The sequence below is a fragment of the Habropoda laboriosa genome, unplaced genomic scaffold (assembly GCF_001263275.1).
Source record: "Habropoda laboriosa isolate 0110345459 unplaced genomic scaffold, ASM126327v1 scaffold61, whole genome shotgun sequence".
Lineage (NCBI taxonomy): Eukaryota > Metazoa > Arthropoda > Insecta > Hymenoptera > Apidae > Habropoda > Habropoda laboriosa.
Window position 1 is genome coordinate 448,760 of NW_017100203.1, and position 26,876 is coordinate 475,635.

General features: G+C 32.3%; 3 protein-coding genes across 3 annotated transcripts in view; 2 read left to right on the top strand and 1 right to left on the bottom strand.

Moving 5' to 3' along the window:
- Window positions 1–20,507, top strand: part of LOC108570565 (pleckstrin homology-like domain family B member 1) — a 128,842-nt gene extending 108,335 nt beyond the window's left edge. The window contains exons 12-14 of the mRNA XM_017932442.1: window positions 16,342–16,506; window positions 18,199–18,456; window positions 19,455–20,507. Coding sequence (XP_017787931.1) covers window positions 16,342–16,506; window positions 18,199–18,456; window positions 19,455–19,643 — 612 coding nt within the window. The 3' untranslated portion in view covers window positions 19,644–20,507. The remainder of the gene's footprint in view (window positions 1–16,341; window positions 16,507–18,198; window positions 18,457–19,454) is intronic.
- Window positions 20,508–21,941: 1,434 nt separating this feature from the next.
- On the top strand, window positions 21,942–23,508 carry LOC108570551 (ADP-ribose pyrophosphatase, mitochondrial). The gene is made up of 2 exons (XM_017932427.1): window positions 21,942–22,219; window positions 22,874–23,508. The coding sequence occupies exons 1-2, from the start codon at window positions 21,994–21,996 to the stop codon at window positions 23,506–23,508; spliced, it is 861 nt and encodes a 286-aa protein (XP_017787916.1). The 5' UTR covers window positions 21,942–21,993.
- Window positions 23,509–24,265: 757 nt separating this feature from the next.
- Window positions 24,266–26,679, bottom strand: LOC108570554. Its single transcript, XM_017932430.1, has 4 exons — window positions 26,327–26,679; window positions 25,751–26,023; window positions 24,836–25,051; window positions 24,266–24,749 (listed from the first exon to the last, which is right to left on the bottom strand). Exons 1-4 carry the CDS (start codon window positions 26,588–26,590, stop codon window positions 24,270–24,272), a joined length of 1,233 nt encoding a protein of 410 aa, XP_017787919.1. The 5' UTR covers window positions 26,591–26,679; the 3' UTR covers window positions 24,266–24,269.
- Window positions 26,680–26,876: the final 197 nt, after the last annotated feature.

Sequence of the window (26,876 nt, forward strand, 5' to 3'; positions counted from 1 at the left end):
ACTTAAAAGAAAATTGATTTCGAATAAAATTATGGAATAAAAATTAATCTCGATTTAGTATCCATTACAAACACAATTATCAATAAATAAATAACAAATTCCTTTAAAAAATAATTCGGTCACGAAAGGGTTAAAGTAAAGTAAACCTAAAATATATGAAACTACTGTCTCTTCGTTTTTACAAAAATATATTCTCATCGGAAATAACGATTTACTGCGAAATTTCTGTCAAAATAACCGGAAGGAGAACGCAGTTTTCCGGTTGGAAAATATTAACAGGTTCTTCGAATTCGCGGTCGTTAAAATTTTACGTGTCGGTCAAGTCAATCGAATTCGTGACGAATTTAACTCGTCCCGCGGTAAATTAGAGGAGAACCATTTCGTCCAGCTGCCAAGACTTTTATGCTTTGCGAAAAATATAAATCGTTTCGCACAATGGAAACGTCGAAGATGTGACGTGTAATGGGACACGTTCTACTTCACGTTGAAAATGAAAAATGTTGAAGAATTTCGTTTGGAAGCCTGACGAAAATTAAACATCGAAATTAAGTCAAGGTTCTTTTGCGAAACTTCCGGATCGTCGCTAATCATCGTTCTGCAGAAATAGCTTAGTAATGCAAAATTACAAATTTCTCTCTGGGAGAATACTTTGGTATCTTGGATAATTATTGGATGATTGCAAAAGTTCATACCCGATTTTCAGAGATGGCGGGAACCTTATCGCACTTCAGTACAGATGTTTGTTTCAGCGTTATGTTACATTCCTATCGAAAGATACACCGCTTATGTTTTATTTTCAAATATTTATTCATTTCATTTCATTTTATTTTTAAATGAAATATGCCTTTGCACACACCTCTTGTGTTTCATTTTCAAATCGGGCATGAACTTTTGCAATCATCTAATATATCGTCTATGACAGATTGAATGAATGAATTATTTTACTATTTTTGAAGTGATCAGACGAGAAAGTGACAGCGGAAACAGTGGAAAATGAAAAATCTCGAAATTAGATTTTCAGTAATTTGAATTTCTCATTTTTAATTAAATTTTTATCTAAATTTCCAATAATAAAAAACAATGAAAATATAAAATGCTCTTGAAAATTTTGAAAACACTGAAAAATAAAAGAAATTTCCACTGCTTCGATGTGTATTCTAGAAATCAAACGTTTTACTACGAAATTACTACTCAAATTACAATTCAAATGATTAATACAAAATTATTTCAGTGTTGAAAATTAAAATAAATCAAAACACAGTGCTCAAACTTAAATCAATTTTTTTTTAAAACAAAGATCAAACACTTGTCGTTGAAAATTACGGAAAAATAAATAGAAGATAATACGTACTTACATGTAGTAAAGAAAAAAAGAGGTCAATATCGATTCTGCTTCTTATCAAATCACCGGTGATCGCTACTAGTGACTTTCAGCTTAAAAGATCTATCGGTAAAAAGCCAACAAAACTCCGTCGCTATATTTATCTGCTGCTCACCGTAATACCGATAAAAGTTCAACGGTTAGTCATCCGATTGAATGTCCGTCCACTTTATAATCGAATTCAATTTCTGCTTCGATTTGTAACACATGTTAATAACAGATCGATAGTCAAATGAACGAAAAGAATATGAAGCTTGAAAAGTTCGTACAGAACACATTTACATACTTGCTATAAATGGTTGCAGTAATTATTTGCATTTCAAAGCTAAACAGTACGTACAGTTACATTTTTAAAATGGTTGGAAATTTAAAAAAACTTGCTTTAATAGTGTGTTTAACAAGGGAACGTCCCAAAATGAAGAAAATTGCACCTCTTATCGTCATTGATACCGTATTTTTACCTCAGAGCCAAATTAACGTAACTTTTTCTTTTCTCTTCTTTTTTTTTTTTTTTTTCAAAATTTAATTGTACAGGGTGTTTTTTTTAACTGGACACAGTGGAATATTTCACAAGGGACTATCTCGAAGTGATAATTGATGAAACTTTGGTATATGGTAGTTCTCAAAAAAATATTTGACACGTATTTTTTTTTATCGACAATTGTTTTCAAAAATGAGACTGATAATATCTCGAAAATTATTAGAAATAGAGGAAAAACAAAATTGACGAATTTTGACGAATGTCAGTTTTGACAAAATTGACGAATTTTGTATTTTTCAATGATAAAATTTGAAAAATACAAAATTATGAATAATTTAAAAAATTTGTATTATTTTTTCATTTTTGGAATTAGATTAGAAGAAAATAGATTTGGAATTGACTGCACACCAATTTCGAGTTCATGAAATGATTGTAATAACGAGAACACTGATCGAATATGTGTTAACTTGTCCGAGCATTTCAATCATCCAGAGGGTTTACTTGGCGAGCCTAATTTCCGTAATTACGACTGGCGACCACTATACTTAACGGATTCAATGATTTCATCCGGGGTCGAAGTGTAGGTTTATGTCTCTTAATGAGACGAAGACGGATCTAAATTACTCGCACACCAAGACAATCTTTCATGCGTGAAGCTTGTTTCGCAAAGAATTTGCAGTACACCATGAAAGAAAGTAGAATTCCTAGAATATTCAACTTAATTCCCTGTACTCGTAGTAATTCTTGCAATATTTCAACTTCGAAGTATTTCTTGCAATGTAAAATTTCTACTGAGTGTAAAATAAGATAAGTGAATCGTTTAAATATCTATTCGAGTATTTTATATTTCGAAAACTGTGTTGCAATACAAGGTTGAAAGAGTGGATAAAAATGTTCTTATATAATACTTTTGGATAAATTTCTGAATTCTGAAATGTTCTACTTTTTCGTTGAATTTTTGCATTCTGCAATGCTCTTCTACTTTTTCGATGAGATTCTGAATTCTGAAAACTACTTTATCGATGGATTTCTGAATTCTGAACTGTTCTACTTTTTCGATGAGATTCTAAATTCTGAAATCTACTTTATCGATGGATTTCTGAATTCTGAAATGTTCTACATTTTTGATGATTTCTGAATTCTGAAATGTTCTACTTTTTGGATAAATTTCTGAATTCTCCAATATTCTTCTACTTTTTCGATAAATTTCTGAATTCTGAACTGTTCTACTTTTTCGATGAGATTCTGAATTCTGAAATCTACTTTATCGATGGATTTCTGAATTCTGAAATGTTCTACATTTTTTATGATTTTCTGAATTCTAAAATATTCTTCTATTTTTTCGATGAATTTCTGAATTCTGCAAAGTTCTATTTTTTCGATAAATTCTGAATTCTGATATGATTTGCTACTTTTTCTATAAATTTCTGAATTCCGACAAGTTCTACTTTTTCTCTGAATTCTTATTCCTCCCCATTTTCCTTGCGTTCACAAGTTTCCTCACACTCAGTTCCTATAAAATTAATCTTTCAAATAGCAAACGCTTATTTGCTTACACACAACAACCTATACCCGCGCAATAAATCAGCTTCTCTATTTAATAACCTTAAAGTCCACATCGAACGCCGTTAAAACGTATAAAATTACAAAAATACCGAAACAGTAAAATTTACGTTTCTTCCTGATTTAACAACAATCCATGAACTTACGATCCCTACTCACAACTGTTACTTCCAGAAAGAAAAAAGAAAATAATAATGGGCGTACAGTTGAAAATCACCATAAATGTCGTTACACGTCTCCGACTCTCGTCACTTAACATTACAAGTACAAATTACACGTAGCGGTTTCCTTTGCTCTTCGCTCCTCCTTGGAGCGGTACGCGCATTAACGCGTAAATATGCATACAAACTCGTACCAAGAGAGCAGTACGTGTACATGAAATACCGTGTAATCACGACGTGTTTACGAGATTTTCAAACGACACTTCCGGAGTCAAGGTATGTCGCGTTTGTTTCAAGAATGCCGCTTTGAAATCATCAAAGACTGGTTTTCAACTCCTTAACGAACCAAACTTACTCGTCTTTCCTATATCGATTTCTGTTTTCCCCCCTCGATAATACGAGAAATAGATGACAATTCGTTTCGTATGTACTCCACTAGTGGGATCTGGTCTGAACTCTAGGTGTTTAATGTACAGATTTCAGAATGTAGTTGCAAATTTTACTGGATATTCACGTTCCCGTTAAGATCCTGTTACGATACAAGTTTCATTTTCAGAACGTCCGTTAAATTCTACGTTTATACGCGCCTACGTGAGAGGAGAGATGGTAATTTTTGTAAAAGTGATTTTTTGGAAATGCATTTTATGCAGATAGGAAAGTAAATAAGTTTCTTAAAAAACGGAGACTAAATAAAATGCAGTTTATACAAAATTGCAAAATTAATCGAATACTGCAATATTTTGGCTACTAATTTTTTTCACTTTTTCTTAAAAAAAGAGACGATCGAGTTTCTTAATTGTTCGTCTTTTTGTCTGTATTCATATTATTTTCCTTCTTTCATGATAAATTTGATATTACGATGTGGTGATACGTATTATTACTTATTTAAAACAGTGTGATACATTTATCGAGAAAATTTCAATTTACGAAAATTAGGGAAGGAAGCGTAACGCAAAAAAAAGAAAAAAATAAAAAATTCAATTCAAGCCTTTTTTTAGAACTTTCTGAATGAAGTATGAATTATCTAGTGGCGGTATTAAGATGACAGTATATCAGAAAAAATTAGAGATCATGGCTTTGGACGTGTATTAGAAAATTGAAAATCCACATGTATTAACGTATTTTAATTCCTGTAATTTGGTTGAAACTTTTTTGCCATTTGTTAGAAAAATCCAGATCATCAGTACACGTATAGTAACATATTTTAATTCCTGTAATTTTTAATATAATTCGTGGAATACTCGAGTGTTCAAGTATATTTACCCGACTAATTTGCGGAAACAACATACGGCTTTACAGATTACCAGGCTGCAGATAACAGTAACAAATTTCGTCATAACACGACGGGAACGGAGATAAAAAAAGTGATAAATAACACGTGAAATAGAGATCTTTAAATACACGGGTACATCGTACTAAAAATTACACGAATTCAAATACGTTGGTACCCATAAAATAGAAACTTCTAATAAAAAAATATATGCTCCTTTTACCGTAAAATTCCAAATTGAATAATTTTTTTTTTTTTTTTAGAATCTTAATAATTTTGCAATAACTCTTTAGTTTTATTTCACATTCAATGAAAGTCCTAATATTATGCACACATGCTGCATAATTTTAGCATACTGTCTGCACATTAGGTACATATGTACTTCGATGACTGCAGCTGCACAAATATCTTCGGTTTAGCGATCACGGATCGAACCACGGTTAATTTTCCCGTTGATCATAAATTCCAGCCGTCTCTCAACGTTTCATCAAACCGATATAAACGTCGACAACAAGCGGCTGTATTTTCCTCGATTAAACGAACTTCTGGACTCTTTCTTCCGGCGACACGCGTGAGAAGTATAGTCGGTGGAAGAAATCAGGCGAAAAATCAATTTAGAATTTCTTCAGGCGTCAAAATACAGCTTAATTTTTTACCAAAACGTGAATTATTATTGAAAAAAGGGCGATGGAGGCTTAATATCGTATCTCTTAATCTCTTCAGGGACACGAAAATTTCGAAAATTGCAACGTTTGTGATAGAGAAAATATGGAAGACATAATCTGCCAACAAGGAAAGCAGTTTAATTGCTCTCGATTTAACATGAATATAAATATAACTGTATAAAAAATTAGATCACTTTTTTCTAACCTTGATCGCCAAACAGAAAAGTGGATGAAATGGATAGTCACAAGTTGGGCAACTTCCTTGTTCAGTAGGTTCAAGTAGGTTAATTTAGTATAACTGATTCTAATACGTGATATTGCCACTTTCTTCGGTCTCCTAAGATTGTGAACGAAAGTATTTTCAAAGAAGTTGCTTTTTAGTCCGAATTATCGTATCTCGCTATATTTCTTCCACCGACTATACCTTCGTCTCAGAACCTTGCTAAAAATCTGAACCGTCGCTCAAACGTCACTTTTACGAATCATCGAGACAAATTTATCGATCGTGTCCGTGTTGATTTTCAGAAATCGTTAAAATTTGTCAAACATCAAACGATCATTTCCACAAACTGTTCACGGTTGAACGTTTCGTTTAAATACCTACGTATTTCCAAGCGATCATCGAACGCGTTCGTCCAAGATGACGCAGGATTCGAGGAAACTGCAGTTCCTCCTAGGAAGATTTTCGAGATCGTGGATCATGCGACATCGAGTTATTTTTTTTCTTTGCGTAACGACGACCCGAAGAATTCGGCTCGCCTACTTGCTTACGAGGAACGAAAAAAGCTTTAAGACCGACCGTGAAGAATAGCCGCGAGTCGCTTCCTCGAATAATTATACATCTGCCATCGCGATCATGCTCACGTCCGTGTTCGCGTCGATCATCATCGCGTGCTTTTCTCGTTGGTGGTTCCGTTCCGAGTTGAGGGAAGGTCTCTCAAGTCTGACGACCATCTTTTTTGCCACCGGAAACGCGTCTCTGATTATAAACAGAGGATGCATTACGCTCGGACACGGTTAAGCGGTGGGATTTTTTTGTCGAATTCGAGAACGATCGAGTTTTATATGATTTGTAGCGTTTATCTAGCTGATGTGAATGAAACAGTGTTAATTTGTTACCGAGAGATCTGAAGTTTCGTATAAGATGCTTTGGAAAGCTAAACGTTACGAACTTTTGTGAATTTGTTTCATTCATTACTGAGAGATCTGAAATTTTTGTTCGATTTTTTTAGGTTAGGGTATGCTTCTGAAACTTGAAAATAATTATTTAAAAATTGGAGAACGATGGAATTTTGTATAGTTTGTAGCGTTTATGTGGTAGATGTGAACGAAATCGTAACTCAGCACTGAGAAATCTAAAATTTTCATTCGATTTTTTAGGTTAGGATATGCTTCTGAAACTTGAAAATAATTATTTAAAAATTGGAGAACGATGGAATTTTGTATAGTTTGTAGCGTTTATGCGGTAGATGTGAACGAAATCGTAACTCAGCACTGAGAAATCTAAAATTTTCATTCGATTTTTTAGGTTAGGATATGCTTCTGAAACTTGAAAATAATTATTTAAAAATTGGAGAACGATGGAATTTTGTATAGTTTGTAGCGTTTATGTGGTAGATGTGAACGAAATCGTAACTCAGCACTGAGAAATCTAAAATTTTCATTCGATTTTTTAGGTTAGGATATGCTTCTGAAACTTAAAAACAATTATTTAAAAAAAAATCTTCTGTTTCTCGAAATATTCAACGGAGACATTTGTTTTTACACGACGATGATTTTTTTACTGATCCTTTTAATGTTAATAATGACAATTATGTTAAATAAATATATTGGAATGATATATCTGTACATTTAAGATTGAGCTTTTTGTTATATTGGAAAAAAGCAGTTTATAAGAAGCAGCTAAAAATGGAGCTCACGTAAGTCCAAATATTGTGACAATTGTTCCAGTTCCTAAGTTGAGTATATTTTATGCATTTTAAGTGAAATCAAAAAAAACGAAAATCAACTCAAACATATTCAATTTATAAAACGTATAAAGGAATAAAATTCACAAGACTTGAAATATTGAATGCATATTTGTTTGATTGAAAATTTATATCTTCAAATTGTATTACAGTCAACCAATAAATAATCGTTAAAATAATAGCCCTAAAACAATAAAGAAGTAATAACCAAAAATAACAATAAAACAATAAAAAAAAAAAAAAGAAGATACGAACTCACATTGCATCCTATTTAAAACACATTTGACCAAAGATATTACTGAAAGTCGAGCGTAATACAAAAAGCATTGCGCAAAGAAGAGATACCAAGAGAAATCATTTTTTAAATCTTCACAGAACACCAAATTTCAATCTCTATTTGCAATTGACGAGTTATCATTTCACCAGAAAATTTTTCAAACGCATTAGATTCGATATGATGGTAATTTGGACGTGAATTTTCGAAAAAGCAAAATTACATTTCTCGTTATTTTCCACACTTCGTTAAACGAAAGTGTTTCTTTTTTTTTTTTTAACACGAGACGATTCTGCCAACAGCCGAGTCCCCAGATCGTGTCTCTGAGGACGCGTAATTTACGATGGCGAAGAGAAACACGGTCTTTCGAACGCGTATCTCACAAATATCCGCACATTCTAGAGCAAACATTTTCGTCGTCGTTTGTATATTTTAGCGATGATACTCGTATCTAGGACTCGATACGCAAATGTTGCAGAAACTCTGAGAAATTTCCGCGTGGGAATGGAATTCACCCATCGATCATCGATGCAAATTTCATTCGAAGAAATGAGGAATAATTTTTCCCTGATCGACTATTTTCTCAAAGTGATCAATTACAGATTATCAGTGATTAAAGGAAAATGAATTATTTTCATTTGTGACTTTTGTTTAAGTCTAAAAAATTTATTTATTTTAATTTGCAAATTTTGTTTAATTTAAAAAATTAATTTCTTTTAATTTGTAAATTTTGCTTAATTTTAAAAAATTTATTCTTCTTAATTTCTCGTACATATATTTATATTATTTCTTTTATTTTTGACAAATCTACTTTTTTTGATAATCACACTGAATTAGTGGATAGTGAGATAGTACGCAATAATTTTTCTATTGGAAGAAAAATTTCTTCGCGCAGTAACAGGGAAAACCACTTTGCACTGTTACAAATCGTTGGCAAACGGAAAAAATAATTTCCTGGCGTTCTTTCCCCATTATTTTTGTTAGACCAGAGATTTATCGAAAATTCAACATTTCAATTCGTAGAGAAATTTTCCAAGCGTTGTCTTCGTTTCATCTTACTCGGTGATTTACAGTCGTGATCGCGCTTTAAGAAAAGTAGAACCTTAGGAATGTAATCTAATCATGCAAATAGTACACGACACAATTCAGAATATGTTCATATTAAAGTGACTATTAACTGCAGGTTATCAGTGATTAAAGGGAAATTAATTTATTTTAATTTGTATTTCTTTTTATTTTTAACAAATTTACTTTTATTTTCGTATTAAACTGACGTCCGTCGTTCGTGTGCTCCAGCCTTAGTCAATATTCACAGCCCTACTTCAAACCACCAAACACTCATGAAGATAAGTATCTTCAAAACAAAGTTCACATATTGAATGTCAAAAAAGATAATGTACATAATCCCATAATTAACAGGGAACGTGGAATAAGAATCGGCGAAATAACAAGAAAGTCTCAAGACGTCATGCATCATTTTTTCTGGATCTCACAGTTATTAAAGAGAAGAGATTTTAAAACTACACTTACATACATACATATTCATTTAATGTAGAAAATATTAAACAATATCGTAATTAAGAGGATACTACAGAAACGATAGAATAAAATGTGCTCCGAAACTATTTTTATGTATACTTCGGATGAAAATATTCTTAAAATATTTTCCGAATTGAACAAATATACATACATATATGGGGGCTCGACCGGGATAGAATCGAAACCCGCGGGAGGCAAATGTTAATAAAGAGTTGACAAAAAAAGAAAGTTGTAAAGTCGTACACGGTGCTTCTTATGCAATTGTTCATATTGAAGTGTTGTATAAAGCATTGAAATTTATCAAAGGAAGTAGCATTGACGACGACGCTGATCGCACTGTAATAAACGTACATAGCTGAAGACGCGGAGAGAGAAGATGGACGAGGAAAGACTCTGCGAAATATAAAGTAAGTAAAAACACCGATGGGAGAGCAAACAATAGTGTAGCAACAACAAGCCTCACCGATGAATTTAAAAAATTAAGAGAGAAATTGGAAGGGTTGAATTTAGAAACAAAGGGTAGAAAAACAGAATTAAGAAATAAGTTGAAAAATTACCTGGCGGGGAGGAAGGAAGAGAATTTGAACAATGAGCGAAGAAGGAAGCAATGCATTGTGAAACGGAAAAAGAAAGGATACCAATTCAGATGAAGAAGAAAGCCTGAAGTCAGAAGGGGATAGCGATACAGAACTAAAAGAGGATAGTGATATGGAAACGTCCAGTGACGACGATTATTTAATGGTTGCGAAACGGTTGCGGTGATGCGAAAACAAACGAGTGAACAAAGCAGTGTAGATGCATATCACAGTCGCCCCAAGGTATGAAACTTACAATTAAAGATGTGGATAATAGCCTAGCTTATTTTACAGGGGATGATAAATTACGAAGAGTTTAAGAATTACTTTGCTAGAATGGAATGAATTACAGAAATTACTATGTACAGTCGGCCGCATAAGTGTTCGTCCACCTACCGCACTCGGTGTATCTGTAGGTAAAAGTAGGAAAATATGCAGATGAAATTTGAAAAAAAAAAAAAGAAATGCAGAAATGAAGCTTAATTTATACAAAATAAGATGACATTTTGCGGGATTCATAACTGTAAACGATGTATCATAATGTGGCGGGAAACTCGAACGCAAAAGTGTTCGTCCACTTACATACTAATGAACTTATTATTATACAAAATTGCCGTTACTACTCTTAATACTTAGTATGGTACCCTTTAGATGAAATTATGGCTTTTAGACGTTTGGGCATTGACTTTACTAACTTTTCTGTAAAGTCTGGTGGTATTTTTTCCCACTCCTCTATAAAACGTTGTTTTAAGTCATCACGATTTTTCGGCGGTGATTTGCGAATATTTTTTTTTATTTCTGCCCACAAGTGTTCAATTGGGTTTATATCCGGTGACTGGGGTGGTGTTTCTAAATAATGCGGGGCGTTATGTAATATCCATTCTCTAACGATGGCGGCTTTGTGCTTTGGGTTGTTGTCCTGCTGGAACATAAAGTTATCTTTGATTCCAAATTTCTCAGCACTTCCAAGTAAATGTTCCTTTAATATATTTAGGTACATCCAACGATCCATGGTACCATGGTGGTAATCACCAACCCCAACCATCGACATACAGCCCCACACCATGAGCGACGCTCCCCCGTGTTTCACGGTTGGTGTTAAATTTTCTTTTTGAAACTCTGCATTCGGTTTCCTTCAAACTTTTTTGCTAGGTGTATCAAAAACGCAAAATTTAGACTCGTCGGTGAATATAACACGTTTCCAAAAATCTTCTGTTCTTGAAACGTAGTTTTTGGCAAAGTCTAATCTCTTTTTACTATTTGTAGCAGTAATTAACGGTCTCTTACGACTAATATGGCTCTTCAAATTGGCTCTGTGGAGTATCCGTCGAATTCTGTCGCGACTTACAGTTTTGCCTAAGGGAGACAGAACTTTTTCCTGTATCTCAGGTGTTGAAATGTGGAGATCCTGCTTAACAGTTCTAAGTATTCAGCAGTTTCGGTCTTCCTTGTCGGGGCTTACTTACAATTGTTCTGTCTTCCTTAAACTTCTGTACTGTAGATCGTGGTATATCCACTAATTCTGAAATTTCCCTTTCAGATTTTCCTTCTTTCCAAAATTTTACAATATTGTTAGAAAAGTCCAAAAAGCGAAGGCTTGAGTGGGCCATGTGCAGTCTTCTGCTGCGTTTCCCCTTCCTAGGGATAGTTCTGCCTCAAGGCTAAGAAAGGCCATATTGTCAAGGGGGTCCTCTTGACTAGGTTTTTCAGGAAAGATAGAATTGTATCAGCACTCGTACAGGATAGTTCGAAATACAAGCATTCACTCTGTTTAACCACCCACGTTTATATCTTATTCAAACGCTCACCACCGTTATCCTGACTGATTTTCTCTTACAATATATTCTCGTTGAGAAAGCGATCTTTCACGTCTCTTACAATTCATTATTATTATCACTACGATATTTTCTTTCTGGATGTCTGAGATCAACTGTTGCCGATTGCAGAAGTTTAACAAAACATTCAGTTGTTTTAAAGTTTGGTTCGCTACTAAGCATCTTATTCAGTATAAATATTCGTGGACGAACACTTTTGCGTTCCCGCCACATTATGATACATGTATAACAATTATGAATCCCGCAAAATGTCATCTTACTTTGTATAAATTAAGCTTCATTTCTGCATTTTTTTTTATTCAAATTTCACCTGCATATTTTCCTACTTTTACCTACAGAGACACTGAGTGCGGTAGGTGGGCGAACACTTATGCGGCCGACTGTATATCAAACTAAAACTCCTCTTCCCGAACTTACGCAACTCCGGCTATCGAATTCTTCCACGTGAGAATGTTCAAGCGCGAATAAAAGAAATTCGAATAAAGCCAGGAGAGTGACGCAGATTCCCCAAATGCTACGCAGAAAATCACTCTGTCTCCCTTTTTTTCTTAAACAAACGCACGGTCGAACCCCGACGAACGATTTTGCTCATGAATGAGCAACCGATTTTCCGTGCGCAGAAAAAAGATCTCGCGATTGAAGAGAGGGAGGAGCCGTGGCATTTTAACCCGCGAACCGGTCTCCTGAACGTTTGTCCGTGGGCATCAGTTCTTCGCTGTCGTTCGTACCGTTTCAGTCGGACGGTTTCGAAACGCCTTTTCTGTGTTTGCTCGTGTTTGGTTCAACCTGTTCCGGTTTCTTCCTTTTCGTTTTTTCGATCGAATTTTTCAATTGAGAAAGCACACAGTGGACGTGGGATAATTGTACCATTTTTCTTTTGGGTACTACAGGATATTCTGTTTTGTAATTGTACCAGTAGTTTGATTGCTACGTTTGACTACTTGTTTGAAGATAGTTGTAGTATCGTAGAGCGTTTGAGAATGTCACTGATGTGGATGAGTTACATGAAGAACAGAACTAAGAAGAAGCACGTTCGTAGGCGACGAGTAAGTGATTAGTAGAAATTTTTTCTTTTTTCGGTTTTTAGCGGTTTGAGTCTGTTTGAAGTGCTCTTTGAAATCTTTCGTTTTGCGTTTTGCAACAAGCATTCGCTTGTATACATTTTGTGATAAAAGTTTGTAAACTTGTTTTTTTTTTAATTTAAGGTAAAATGTTCTACTTTTTTTATATTTCCTAGTTTGATTCTGTTTGAAGTGTTTTTTGAGATCGTTTGGTTTGCATTTTATAATAGATATCTGTTGGTGTATATTTTACGATAAAAGTTTGTAAATTCGCATTTTTTTTTTTTTTTTTCAAATTTAATATAGAATGTTCTATTTTTTTATTTTTTCATTTTTAGTGGTTTGATTCTGTATGAAGTGCTCTTTGAAATCTTTCGGTTTACATTTTATAACGAATATATTTTTGTGCATATTTTGCGATAGAAGTTTGTAAACTTCTATTTAAAACGTTCTATTTTTTTTTTTTTTATTTTAGTGATGAATTGATTTTAAATTGTTTTATATGACGCATGAAGAACCTTTTCTTTTTTTTTTCTATTTTTAGTGGTTCGATTCTGTGTGAAGTGCTTTTTTATTTTATAACAGGTATTTGCTAATGTATATTTTGTGTTAAAAAGAAACATTTGTAGATCTGTATCTCAAGGAAAATTCAACGTAGAATTTTCTATTTCTTTTTTTTTTATTTTTGTAACAATGAATTAATCTTGAATTGTTTCATATGACGCACAAAGAACATTCAATGTTAGCATTGTACTTTTAATATAACATAAGAGAACGAAGAATGAAACTGTTTAGAAAGTGTACGAAAGCTAAATAACGAGGCTGTACGTTCCTTGGCTATAAAAATAATGATAGATATATGAAACAGTCTTCAAGGTAGACATCACAGTGGACCTGTATTTTTAGATTACAAATGACAATAACATGCTCCAACATGTTTGGAGTTTTTACATATTTTAAATACAGATATTTCCACATACAAAATTAGTAAAAAAGAAAAAAAAAAGAAACAAGCACCAAATAAACAGACAGGTTGAGATTCGTGTAAAAATGTTCATTCTCGCTTCTGAAACCATATACATATCTTCATTGATACTTTTCAAATAAAACACATCCAAGTTGTCGATACCATTTGTTTATCTCTTTAAATTATACTTTGTATGTTATTTTAAAATGTTTCTCGAAGAAAGATAATCTTATTGGTTCAACAAAAAATTTAGAAAATCTTAACATAAATCAATTTTGAAACAATTTAATCCTCATCCAATCACGATAGAAATCATAGGAAAAATCGATTCCCCTTAATATCTAACTGATAAATCACGTTTTTTTAAATATTGGATAAATATGCAAATATAAATCGAAAGATCGAAGTGTAACTTTGAAGCTATCAAACCTGTTACAGCGATAAACTCAATATTAAGAAACATTTTTTATCCCCGGATAAATGCACGAAGCAGCTTGTCAATAGAATCTTATCTAGCTTTATTGTAAAATTCGAAACTCGAACCGCAGACTTTCTGAAAAACAATATTTCGTAAAGGTTGATTTTCGTGAGATGATCCTTCGACGAATTTCTTTAACGACAGAGCCACGAAGAAAGGCAAATAAATTTAAAATATTTAAGAATATATAAAATCTAAAAAACAGCGAGAAAGGGGAAAAAAGGGGGATCGTATTTCAAATTCAGTGGAAATGAAATTAAAACCTGTTCGCTTCGTTTCTTCTACGCGACGTGTGTGACGCATTATACCCGAAGAGGGTGCGCGTTTCGGCGAAACAAAAACGGCACACGAACCCTTCGACGAACGGACGAACGAAGACAAAAGGCAACAAGAGGCACCGTTCCTCACCCACACATCGCTTATTCTCCCGTTGGTTCGCTTCATTGCGCAAATTTTTCTCGTTAATCGTGCTTAACGGCCTGCCTGCAGGCTGTGAACGAGAGAACGTCGGTTTGAGTTATTTCCAGAAATCCATTAATTCCCGGTTGTTTCCCCGACGCGAAAATGAAAATTCGCGCGAAAAGAAAGGCGACGTGGAAAGTTTGAAGAGTTCGTCACGTCGTTGAAACCGCGATTCGAAATTGGAAATGTGAATACAAGAAAGAAGGAATTTTCTCCTGGATTATACTTCCGTTCTCCTTCGTACAGTCGGTAATTTCTATCCAAGTACTGTGCTCGGGGTCTTTTTTGACCCATCGCCTTCTTATTTTTTTAATAACTTTTGATATTATCTTAATATTATATATAAAAGTTTATTCTCTAGATTTATATGACGCGCTGGTAACAAAAATTCGGCTCTGTTTTACCCGAAAATCTCGATGCTCCGTAGGCAATCTGGGTCACTAACGACCCAAGCGAAATTTCACTCTCGTATTTCTTCGAAACAAATTTTTATTGTAAAACGTGACTTAACGAATAACCGCAAATGTAGTAAGAATTTTTTCACATTTTTTTGGAAACCTAGAACAGTAAAAAATATTAGACTTGTTTTACCATAAACGACCCAGTTTACCAACCGTGTGTAAAAAAAATGTTTTTCTATGAAGAATTAAGTGTATAATCGAATGAAAGAACGCATTAGGGTTAATTTGGTTACTTTTCCTGGTTTTTTTCTCTAATGAAAGAAAAGAAGGATTTTTCTTTTGTACGAACAGATTAAACAGGTGTGGCTTACACGCGTGTTCTCTCCTCGATGTGCAGGATTTATAAATATAACCGTGGCTTAGAAAGCGAATTTATGCACCTCTGGCCAGATTGTCCGGGTCTAGGTTAGAGGCGCAACACAATTTCGTTTCTCTCCTTTTTTTTTCAGTGTGTTCTAATTAAATTGAACGAATGTTTAATTATTCAACAGACTATGTGGTTCTTCGAGGATAGTCAATTTGTTGAAGTTTGGGCAACAAGTGCAGTTAGATACAATTTTTTTACGATGGTAATGTCAGTCGCATGAAATATGACGTGCAGATAGATTGTGAAGTGTAATTGGCTAATTAAGAGTTAATTACATAATCCTAAACTATTTATATTCGTCAGTTATTCATATTTTAGTAGTAAAAGTTAATGGATATTTTAATACAAAATTTTGAAATTTATTTAATCAAGTTCTTGTTGTTAATAAGAAATTTACAAGGGTATTGGAATATTTCAAAACAAAGTTTTCTCGAATATTATTTCAAATCAACGAAGTAATACGAAATTAGTGTGCAAGAAAAAATGTGAATTCTACTTTTTTTATAAAATAGAATAAATCGTGTAAAGTTTAAAATTCTGATTTTACTTAAATATTTTATAGAATGAAACATTGTAGTATTCTGTAAAAAGATGTTACCTTGCTACTACAAATTTATCATATGATGATAACGTAAAAATACGGAGCACCTACTACAACCGCTTAATTTTTTCTTATGACCTTTTCACTTTTCTTTAATAATTACCATGAAAATACATTCTCAGTTTAATTGCTCGACACGTACTTACAAGCGCGTATAATCGTTCCGTGGAAAATTATGCATTTTTGTTTTCTTCCTTTTTACTTTATACTTGATATATTTATTTCTGTTCTAGATGAGAGACGATCGAAGGACATCAATGGAAGGCGAAAGGCTTAGCAACAATAGCGGGGGAATAATCGACGGAAACGGAAGTCGCCCTCTTTCACAAACTTCCAGCGAAATGGACACCCTTGGACCACTGCAACCGGTCAAACATCGTGAAAAGGCAAAACTGCAGGTTCGTTAATATTTTTTTTTTTTGGTTTTTAATTTAATATTATTTGTAATATTGTAATATTTATATTTTTTATTTCACACAAGAAAAAGTGATACTTTTTCAAATTTGTGTTACGCGAAAATTTCGCATATCTAAGAACTAAAGTTCGGTAATCCGAAAATTCGAAAAAATTTGAAACTCTGCAGAAATGCAGTTCAATTGACGCTAATAACGAAGTAATTTTTAGTTTCGGCAATGAAACGTTCCTGAGAGTGAGAACAGTCAGTAAAAAAAATTGAATTTTCATATTATCGCGAATATTTACAAGAAACGTAACTTTTTTTACGGTAGAAAAATTTTCGAAAAACAATTTTCTCCAAAATTTACCCCCGTCGCTGTTCATATTTTTAAGAAGAAAAAAAGTATTTCTATTATAGCGGATTTATTATCTTAATTAAATGTGGGATAATATTAAGGTATGGAAATTTTTCTTCGCAAAACGATACGATAGTATATTTATAACCAGTTATTCATACGCTACGCATCTGTCAAGTATTAACGATGTCGATGAGTAAAAAGGTTCAAAGTAGACTATATACGTCATTGATCATAAATGACGCGTCGGGGTCATTAAAAGTGTGCCATTGAATTTTCCAATTGACGGTAGCTATGAAGATAATAATGGACAGGAGCCATTATGGAAGCGATATTTCAGTGAATATTGACACTCACAGTGTTAAGCCTATGAATATCAACTAAACAAAATTATTTCATGCTATAACATATTCTCGTTAATATTATTAATTAGACATATATCCGACAAACTGCTAAATCTATACTTCTTCATCATATCTGATAAACTAACTGCCAAATATACTTCCTTATCATATCTAAGAAACTACTAAATATGTACTTCTTTATCACATCTGATAAACTGCCAAATATACTTCTTTATCATATCTAAGAAACTACTAAATCTATGCTTCTTTATCATATCTAATAAATTGCCATATATACTTTTTTGTCGTGTCTGATATTCTGCCAAATATACTTCTTTATCATATCTAAGAAACTATTAAATATATACTTCTATATTGTGCCTGATAAGCTACTAAATATATACTTCTCTATCATATCCAATAAACTGTCAAATATATACTTCTTTCAAACTAACATTTTCTATCACTGAAAAAAAAAAAAAAAATCAACATGAATTCAGATACTCGTTAATCAATCCAACTCTCAAGAACCCAATACATTTTCCCTAATATCCTAGAGAGCTTTCACTGCGTGAGACAGGCAGCTGTCGACTATTACACAGACCACTTCTAACGCGAAGAGCTCTTGTTACATATTTAATCTCAAAAAGAATTGGCTTCTCTCTAGAGACGATGCTTAAATTCCACGAAAATCAAGCGACCTACCATTACCACACCAGCCTTCCAACTCTTCCGTTTAGGCGATTAGCCATTTGAAAAAAAAAAAGAAAGAAAAGGAATCCTCACACCGGCACTCGAAACACACTTTAAAAACTGTTCTCTCTCTCTCTCTCTCTCTCTCTCTCGTGTCAACATGTTTCCCATTCGCAATTTCTCCAATTCTATTAACACGACATTCTCCGTGGACGTGTTGGCCTAACAGTATTAAACCGTTTAAACCTGACAGTGTTGCTTTCACAGCTTGTAAATTCAATGATTTATGAACGGTTCGCAGAGGCCGCTCACGAGATACCTCCCCATCAAGTCAGAGTCCCTGGACCTGAGGCATCACATCGAAACGGCCGGGCATCAGTTACCCCTGATACACGATGTCACGGTCGATACGACCAGTTGCAGTGGTTACTTGTCGAAGATGAGCAAGAAGTTCCATCATTGGAACAAACGGTGGTTCGTCTTCGACCGGAAGAGAAAGACTTTATCGTATTACAGCGACAGCTCGTCTAGAAAGGCGCGCGGAGTGATTTATTTTCAGGTATGTAAAATAATCAAAAAGTGTATTTAAATATTGTATTTCACATGAAATATCTGTACCGCCACAAAAGTACGAAGTGCGGCTAAAACATCGTCAGATAAAATTTATCAAGTTTATTTTATTTATGAAAAGTTCACATTTTCGCTGCCACCTGAAATCGAAAATATGATTCACAGTTCGATACACACTGTCGACGCACCGTCGACGCTGGCACACAAGGTACCGCATTTCGGACCGCATACGTTGCGTCCGTGGCAGCGAACGTGTAAAACACCTATCACGTGCTTTGCTACGGAAATTTGAAAAAAATTGCGAAAACTTTATTTGACCGACCGACACACTGTCGACGCTGGCACACAAGAGACCGCATACGTTGCGTCCGTGGTAGCGAAAGTATTAAACACCGAAAGAGATATAAAAAGTGTCGTAGATTTAGATGGGTGTTGCAAAACTTCGTATTTTATATTTTAAAACAAGAAACACTAAAAATAATAACAAATTGTAACACTGACTCGTTTCTTATCAATTCAGAATAATTCCATACTTTATTACGAGATACAGTTTCTAAGCTGTAGACGTAGAACCAGAGGTAATGATACGTGAAACCGGTTTCTATTTGAAATAGTAGAATTATGGGACAGGCTATTATTAGAGTTAAAACAAGAAGTACTTATTACTTAGTTTGAAGAGTGTTCGAAACGTCATTAAATCCATATAATTAGTGTGTTCGTAACATGTAATAATGTTTGTGAGAAATATAGAATTTCTGTACTCCTCAATGAAAGAATGATTTTTTTTTATTTAATTATACGAAAATAAAGGAACGATAAATTTATCTTTTTTTATTTTAATATTAGCTGTTCTACAAAGAAATTATGTTGCTGTTCTACAGACAAAAAATTATTGTATCGTATTATAAAATTATTTAGTATCGTTTTTGTAATAAAAAAAAACGATTTTCGGTCCTCAACTAACATAAAATATTTTTCTATGCATAGTCTATTGAGGAGGTTTACGTGGACCACATGAACACCGTGCGATCGCCACAGCCATCGTTGACTTTCATCATCAAAACGTCATCTAGACTGTATCACTTAATGGCACCGAGTCCAGAGGCTATGAGAGTTTGGGTGGATGTTGTATTCACTGGCGCCGAAGGATATCACGAATTTGATCACGGTATCTGATAAGCCGACCTTTCTCACGTTTCTGGTCGAGATTCATTTTATTCTTGAGGATCGCGATAGCGTGATTCCTCGCTTGTAGCCTGCAGGTTCAGAAAACGAGCTTCGTGATCGTTTGAAGACAAGGTTTGTCACGAGTCGAACTACAACCGCCTACACTTTGGAGTTGGATTTGACTTGCATATCAAAGACACGAGAATCTCTTGGATTTTACAAAGAAAGGAATTGATGGTTACATTGGTGCTACATTACTTACATAGGCAGCTGTACATGCATTAAAATTAAAGCAAATAGCATTAACCATAAGAAAAAGTGAATATTGGGATCAGTGATACATATTATTGTCAATGATGGTGAACATTTTAGCTTAAAAGCTGGTAACTTAAATTGAACAATGATAATAATGATAGAAGACGATAAATTGATTCACATAGTTCGATGAAGAAATTGGGAATTGATAATGGAAAGCTAAGACTTTGATTATATTTGTGCCAATATAGTATTCATAAATCAGGGCATTAATGGTACATGGTACATCAAATTAAAGTATTACTCATTCGAGTGCAGGCTGATCACGACTTGATTCTATTAAAAAGAGAGGAATAAATTTTGTAGAATTTACTGTTAAATTTTGTAGACGTTTTTAATCTAGTCTTCCAACATAGATACTTTCAAGAGTAACAAGCTACTAGTGTCCCAATGTTTGAGAAAAAGTCTCCAACAGTAGCCCAACGTGTGTTCTGGTATGATCCAGAGTTCAAGTCCCTAAGAAACTGTAAATATGTCCCATTTTACATTTTACATTATACATTTTACATTTTACACTTATACACTTTTAAAAAATATCTTAATAAATATTGTGTAATACCAAGGATTATGTGGAATAAAACTGTTTATGTATCTTTGTATGCCCAAAGGAATTTTTATAACATGCATACATGATTTTTCATGACTCTGATATCTATGTAATGATCTTTCAATCCTAGAAATGATTGTAGAATTTCTAATGTGTTTCTTATTAAATAACAAAGTTGTTTTTAAATACATGTCATACTAATTTTCACTAGCACAATAACAAACTCAAATTGTAGGTATATACATACCCATTTTTAATACACGGATTATGAGTATTCCCCGACATATACCGATGGTAATTTAGATGGAAATCTACAGAAAGTAATTTTTAATGAATAAGTCTGAATACATAATATTGTATGAATATACGTATATCTTGATCAATATTTGGAAAATGTAAGAAACTTAAAAAAAATAAACAAGCTTTTCCAAATACTATAAATTTATATGCTAAAATGTGTTCAAAATATTTAAATTCAGTAACAAATACCTAAACTTTAGGTCGAGGAATATCTGTAGTTAGTGTACAGTTAAATATTGCATACAATTTTATAACACAACTACATATATGTATATAATTACATATAAGAAAGTCGCGATTGATAGAAATATTTTACAAATGTTTGATCTTATTTTGTATATGATTGACTATCACAATTATTATGATACATTTAATTCGATTGTCACTACATATATCGTATGATTGGATAAATTTTACTGAACATTATATTATTAAATTAAAGTAAATTATAAATTGTATTATGTACTGTGTGTATGGTATTTTTGGATATATTTACAAAAGGTATCAAAATGCTCTTTATTAATAAACTGTTCACCTTATTAACGAGTGTATGAATACCTGAGTATTTTAGAAGTACATGTCTTGTATAATAAAATGAAAATACGTATTCGCGAACATTTTAATTGTTGTTACTATTTTAAAATATCTCCCATTCTGTCACAAAAATACTAAATATAATCAAAATAATAACTAAAATATAAAGCAGTATAAAATATTTATCTCTTCTTTATTCATATAAAAGTTATGAACTTATTAAAACTGAAATATGACATATAATTATAAACAAATATATACGCCTTAACACACACATACAGAGCAGATCCACATGCAATAAATTTTTGGTTCTCATCCTCCAAATCTTCTTACCACTTTCGTGTCACTTTCAACGTTATCGATTCAGCATGAAATGAGATTACGGCACTAGTAGTGGTTAAAATTCGAACTAATATTGATTCCCCCGAGAACAAATCTTCCAACAATTTTTATAAATTTCGAAGTCGCTGATCTTTAATCTTTATTTTCAAAAATACTGCATCACCGATAATGCTAGCCTTTTTACCAATGTATGAAAAATAATGTAGTTACTTTATCTACTATTTTTTTTTCATTTTGTAAAGTAAAGGAAGCGCTTAGTCAATAGTCAGCACACCTGATTACATTTTGTCTGTTACTTGAAAACAATTTTAGCATATATTCATGCAGAGTGCATTTACCAGAATGATTCATTATAAATGTAGACAAGGATTCTATCCATCCAGTAACGTGAATCGCTTTGATGTACCTGAAAATAAAGTTTCATGGAATATTGAATATGCAGAATATAAACCAGTTGAATATACAGCACCAGTTCTTAAAGGAAAACCATGGGCGGATCCGGAAATTAGCGAAGTTTCATTTAAACCAAATTGGAACTCTATTGACGGTAAGCAATTATATTTAAAATATTACTTCACGCTTAACTTATTAATTTTGAGAACACCTAACCTGCAGTATCTACAATTTTGCAAAGTTCGAAATTTAGTATTAATTTAAGATTTTTATTGTTTAAAAAAGGATTATAAAACATTGTAATTTATTAATATCTTAATGTTATTTACTTTACAAACAATATATTCTAACTTCATACATCTTAAAAATTGCGATGCATAAAACTGCTAAGTTTATTATGCTTGGAAATTTATGATTACTATCATTATGATAATAAATATCATGTTATTTACACAGTACTAGAATTAACTGTCATCGATTTGTATCAAAATACTTTATACTTACAATTTCCACTTAACAAATTATAGTAACGCATTTCAAGCATCACATGTTTACGATTTTTATAATTAATCTTCATAAATTAATTTATATGGGTTACATGAAATCAATTTGTTTATTGGTTTTTCTATATTTTCACGAAAATACTAATTCTTTACGTAACATTATTACGTGATAAACTATAATATTTCATCATACACAAATTTAAATGAAATAGAACTACTACTTCAATCAACCATAATATTGATCGTTCGAATTTTATATCGCATATTGTGATACTTTTGGGTACACATAAATTTATTGCTAACAGGAAAGGTGAATCGTAAGAGTTTTACGGGTAACTACGTTCTAAACAAGGATGGCTATCCTTTAAATCCTATCGGTCGCACCGGTATTATCGGACGTGGTCTGTTAGGAAGATGGGGACCAAATCACGCGGCAGATCCAATTGTAACTCGTTGGAAACGAAATGCTGGAGGAGCCCCAGAAATAAACAAAGACACGAAAAAACCAATTCTACAATTTGTTACGATACAAAGACGAGATTCCGGCGAATGGGCCATTCCCGGTGGAATGGTCGACCCAGGTGAAACAGTCTCAACGACTTTAAAAAGGGAGTTCATGGAGGAAGCTATGAATTCTCTAGAAAAAAGTAAAGAAGAGAGAGAAAAGTTAGAAAAATCTGTTAGAGATTTTTTTGAAAATGGGGAAGAAATTTATAAAGGATATGTGGACGATCCTAGAAATACAGATAACGCTTGGATGGAAACTGTAGCCTTGAATTTCCACGATTATGATAATAGTATTGTTGGGAAAATAACGCTAGTAGCTGGAGACGATGCGCGAAATGTGAAATGGATGGACATTGATAAAAGTTTGAATTTATATGCCAATCACAGTGAATTTATAAAAAAAACAATACAAAAGCATGATGCACACTGGTGAATTTAAAGCTTCTAATAAATAAAACACAAATACTTATTTAACAAGGTTTTATTCTTTTTATCGATTTTTATAAAAGAATAATGAAAAATGCTTATGCGCACAAAAAAAAATATGAAAAAAATAAAATAGTCATAAAAAAAATGATTAATGTGATTTTAACAAACATACAACATACTTCATTTGTTACATCAACCACGTCTATGTTACATAAAATGGCATTAATCTATTCTATGATAAGTATATATACAGAATCTTTGTATTCATCACAGATAACAGTTTAACTAATGTTGAAATTGTATAAAATTTAAATTACCAATAAAGTTTCTATACTTTTGCACCAAAATAAATATTCTTTTAAAAATATTAAATGAAAATCAGAAAAAATTTATTTGTGGAAATGACATGAATTTATATGAACATATACAAATGAGGGAAAGATCTTCATTGATTGCGAAAACAAGATACTTTTATATCTATTATGGTATATTAACATCACAATTGTATTTTATGATTATGTATGAAAGTGATTCTTTAAAAGAATATTACGTTAAATAAATATTTTTTGTAAAAATACTGTATACTTTAAATATATCCTGTCATATACGAAATACGAATACGAATTGTAGTTTTCTTTTTTACTTTTAAACTTCATAATTCATTGTAACATAATTGACATTAATGCTATAAAAAATTCCTTTGTATAAGGATTTCTATATATACGACAAATATCGTATTTTCATTTTCAACGATTCTGCTGCTCTTTAACATGGCACACTACAATTACTTGATTCCACAGGAACAGGTAATATATTTGGCTCGTTTAACCCAAACATATCTAAAAACAGCTGTGTTGCATCACTAGATCCTATTGTAGCTTGCTTATGATTAGAATTTTCAGAAAATTCTACTTGTGACTGTGTATATAACGCACTATTGTAATTAATCAGTTTCTTAAGAATATGATTCACATGTTCATTTGTTTGCATACATTTTTTGATATTTTCATGCTTATTTGAAAGCATCATGTCATGTTCTTTTTTCTTAGACTGATAATAGTTTTTCTCTAAATCTAACGCATGTTGTGCTTGTCTTTGCCCTAACTTTGCTGCTTTAATAAAATAGTTACGAGCCCTATCAAGATCTACTGTGAAACCACCTATGCCTTGAGCATAAAAAACTCCTAAGTTATATATAGCATCTGCATGATCTTGCTCTGCTGCATCACTATAATATTTTGCAGCCTAAGGAAATAAACATTTTTTATTCATTATGAAATATAATTTAATTCTTAAATGAAATTGTGTATACCATTGAAATACTATCATACCTTTGCATGATCAACCAATGTTCCAAGGCCTAATTCGTGACACAAACCTAAATTGAACATACTAACAGCAGATGATAGTTTTGCACCAGCAGTAAAATGTTTTATAGCATCCTTGTAACGTCTTTCTTCTAAAGCTTTCAAACCATAATGAAGTTCAAATTCAGCTGTAGCTAATTTATGAATATTAGCAAATTCTTCAGTGGCTTCCTTCAAGGCCTAAGAATATGTAAAAATATAAATATTAAATCAAATAATATTAATAATCTTTATTTTACAGTTCTTCAAATTGAAAATATTTTTAAACCATCACCTTTCATTTTACACACTTTTATAATTCAATTAAAAATAATTGATCCCTCAGTTAGTTTTCAATTGGTTAAAATACTTCACATATATACAATCTTGTGCATACAATTATAGTAAAAAAAAATGATTAAAAATGAATACCACTGTCACAGTACAATATTTACAATCATTTGTTTATTTTTATAATACAATTTTAGTAACTGAATAAATGAAAAAATATTTATATTGGGAAGGAGATAAAATAAAAAATATTCAAACATGTTTTTCTTTATAATTTTACATAATATATTGTAGAACAATAATTTACAATGAAATGCCTAACATTGCAGAATTATTTATTGAAACATGAATTACAATTATGAAATTGATATTAGAAAAAGACAAAACTGTAAGGTACAATTCAATGGAATAGAAATCATTCTTTTTCATTATGAAATTTGAAGATAGCATATTTATGATTCTACAGATTAGTTATATGACAAATTTATGTTAAATAAAAATCACTAATTACAGAGTGCGAATTTTTTTTTTTATTACAAAATATGTTATTTGCTAGATATTATAATCTCTTTTTCATGAATTGTAATGTCTACAGAACAACATTCTCACCTCTTCAATGGTGATTGGTCCAAATGGTTTATCAGGTTTCCATTCAGCTTCTGTATTTTCTTGAGCATATATCTTACTACTGCCAACACAATTAATAATAGGTAGAATATGTTTTGGCCTTAAATTTAATACTTGACCAATTAGGTCAGAAATACATGCTTCTGAAACTTGTATTCGTTTATTTTTTAAGGAATCACGTTTTTCCTTTTCAGAGATTCTTCTGCCAAGACATAATGTTTCACATACCACCCATCCAAGTGCCATCCAAGTGGTCTATTAAAAAATTAAACCTACATTAATTATTTGAAAAATATAATTAGTGTTACTAATATAAACATTATAAGTTACATGATAAAACTATATTTGCAAAAGTATTTTTAAATTTGTAACTTTAAAGATAATTTTAGTGAAAATTTATAAATTCAGGTACATCTGTTTACATGAATAGAAATATGAAATATATTTAAATCAAACTCTTAAAATAACATTTGGATTTTTATAACCTTTGCATCTTAAATAATAACATCAGATAAAAAGATCATAGATAAGAAAGATAAACAAAACAGCGCAATTTACCAATTTTATAGCTTCTGACCAAGAATGTTTTGTATTCCACTTGGAATCATGTTCCTTGTCCTCTGCACCATCAGTTTTTGTTGATCCACAGAAGTGTTTATTGAAAACCGAAAAACTCGGTACCAAAAATTTGTAGTTACACGTCAAGCTGGCCTTAACCTCATTTTTTGGATTGGGATCTTGAAATGTTTGCGAATAAACATTTGTACGACATACACGGCGTTCCAAAGTTTCACGAATACCACGAGTTATAAATTTCCACATTTTGTCAATTTATTGTTATGACATCAAAAGTGTTAGCACTAGAAGAAACAAATGTTTGATTCTGCTAGGATGTTACTATACCTACATACTCCCGCACCATACGAGGTAGAGCGGCGTACTGACAGGGAAACATAAGAATCAAATTCTAGGACCTTTTGTACAAAGTGTACACAGTCGCGTTTACTTTACGTTTTATATTTTGCATTTTTTTATTCATTAGTTTCGAAACGAATAATTTCTGTTTCCATTTTTATCAAAATTAATTATCAATAAAATAGTAGGAAGA

Bases quoted from the DNA above. Each gene is read 5' to 3' on its own strand.
- LOC108570554 (XM_017932430.1), bottom strand. From the start codon at position 26,590: ATGTGGAAATTTATAACTCGTGGTATTCGTGAAACTTTGGAACGCCGT. The intron at 26,024-26,326 runs GTAAATTGCGCT...ATTTTTTAATAG, and splicing joins GGTCAGAAGCTATAAAATTG to ACCACTTGGATGGCACTTGG. The intron at 24,750-24,835 runs GTATGATAGTAT...TTATTTCCTTAG, and splicing joins CATTGGTTGATCATGCAAAG to GCTGCAAAATATTATAGTGA.
- LOC108570551 (XM_017932427.1), top strand. From the start codon at position 21,994: ATGCAGAGTGCATTTACCAGAATGATTCATTATAAATGTAGACAAGGA. The intron at 22,220-22,873 runs GTAAGCAATTAT...TATTGCTAACAG, and splicing joins AAATTGGAACTCTATTGACG to GAAAGGTGAATCGTAAGAGT.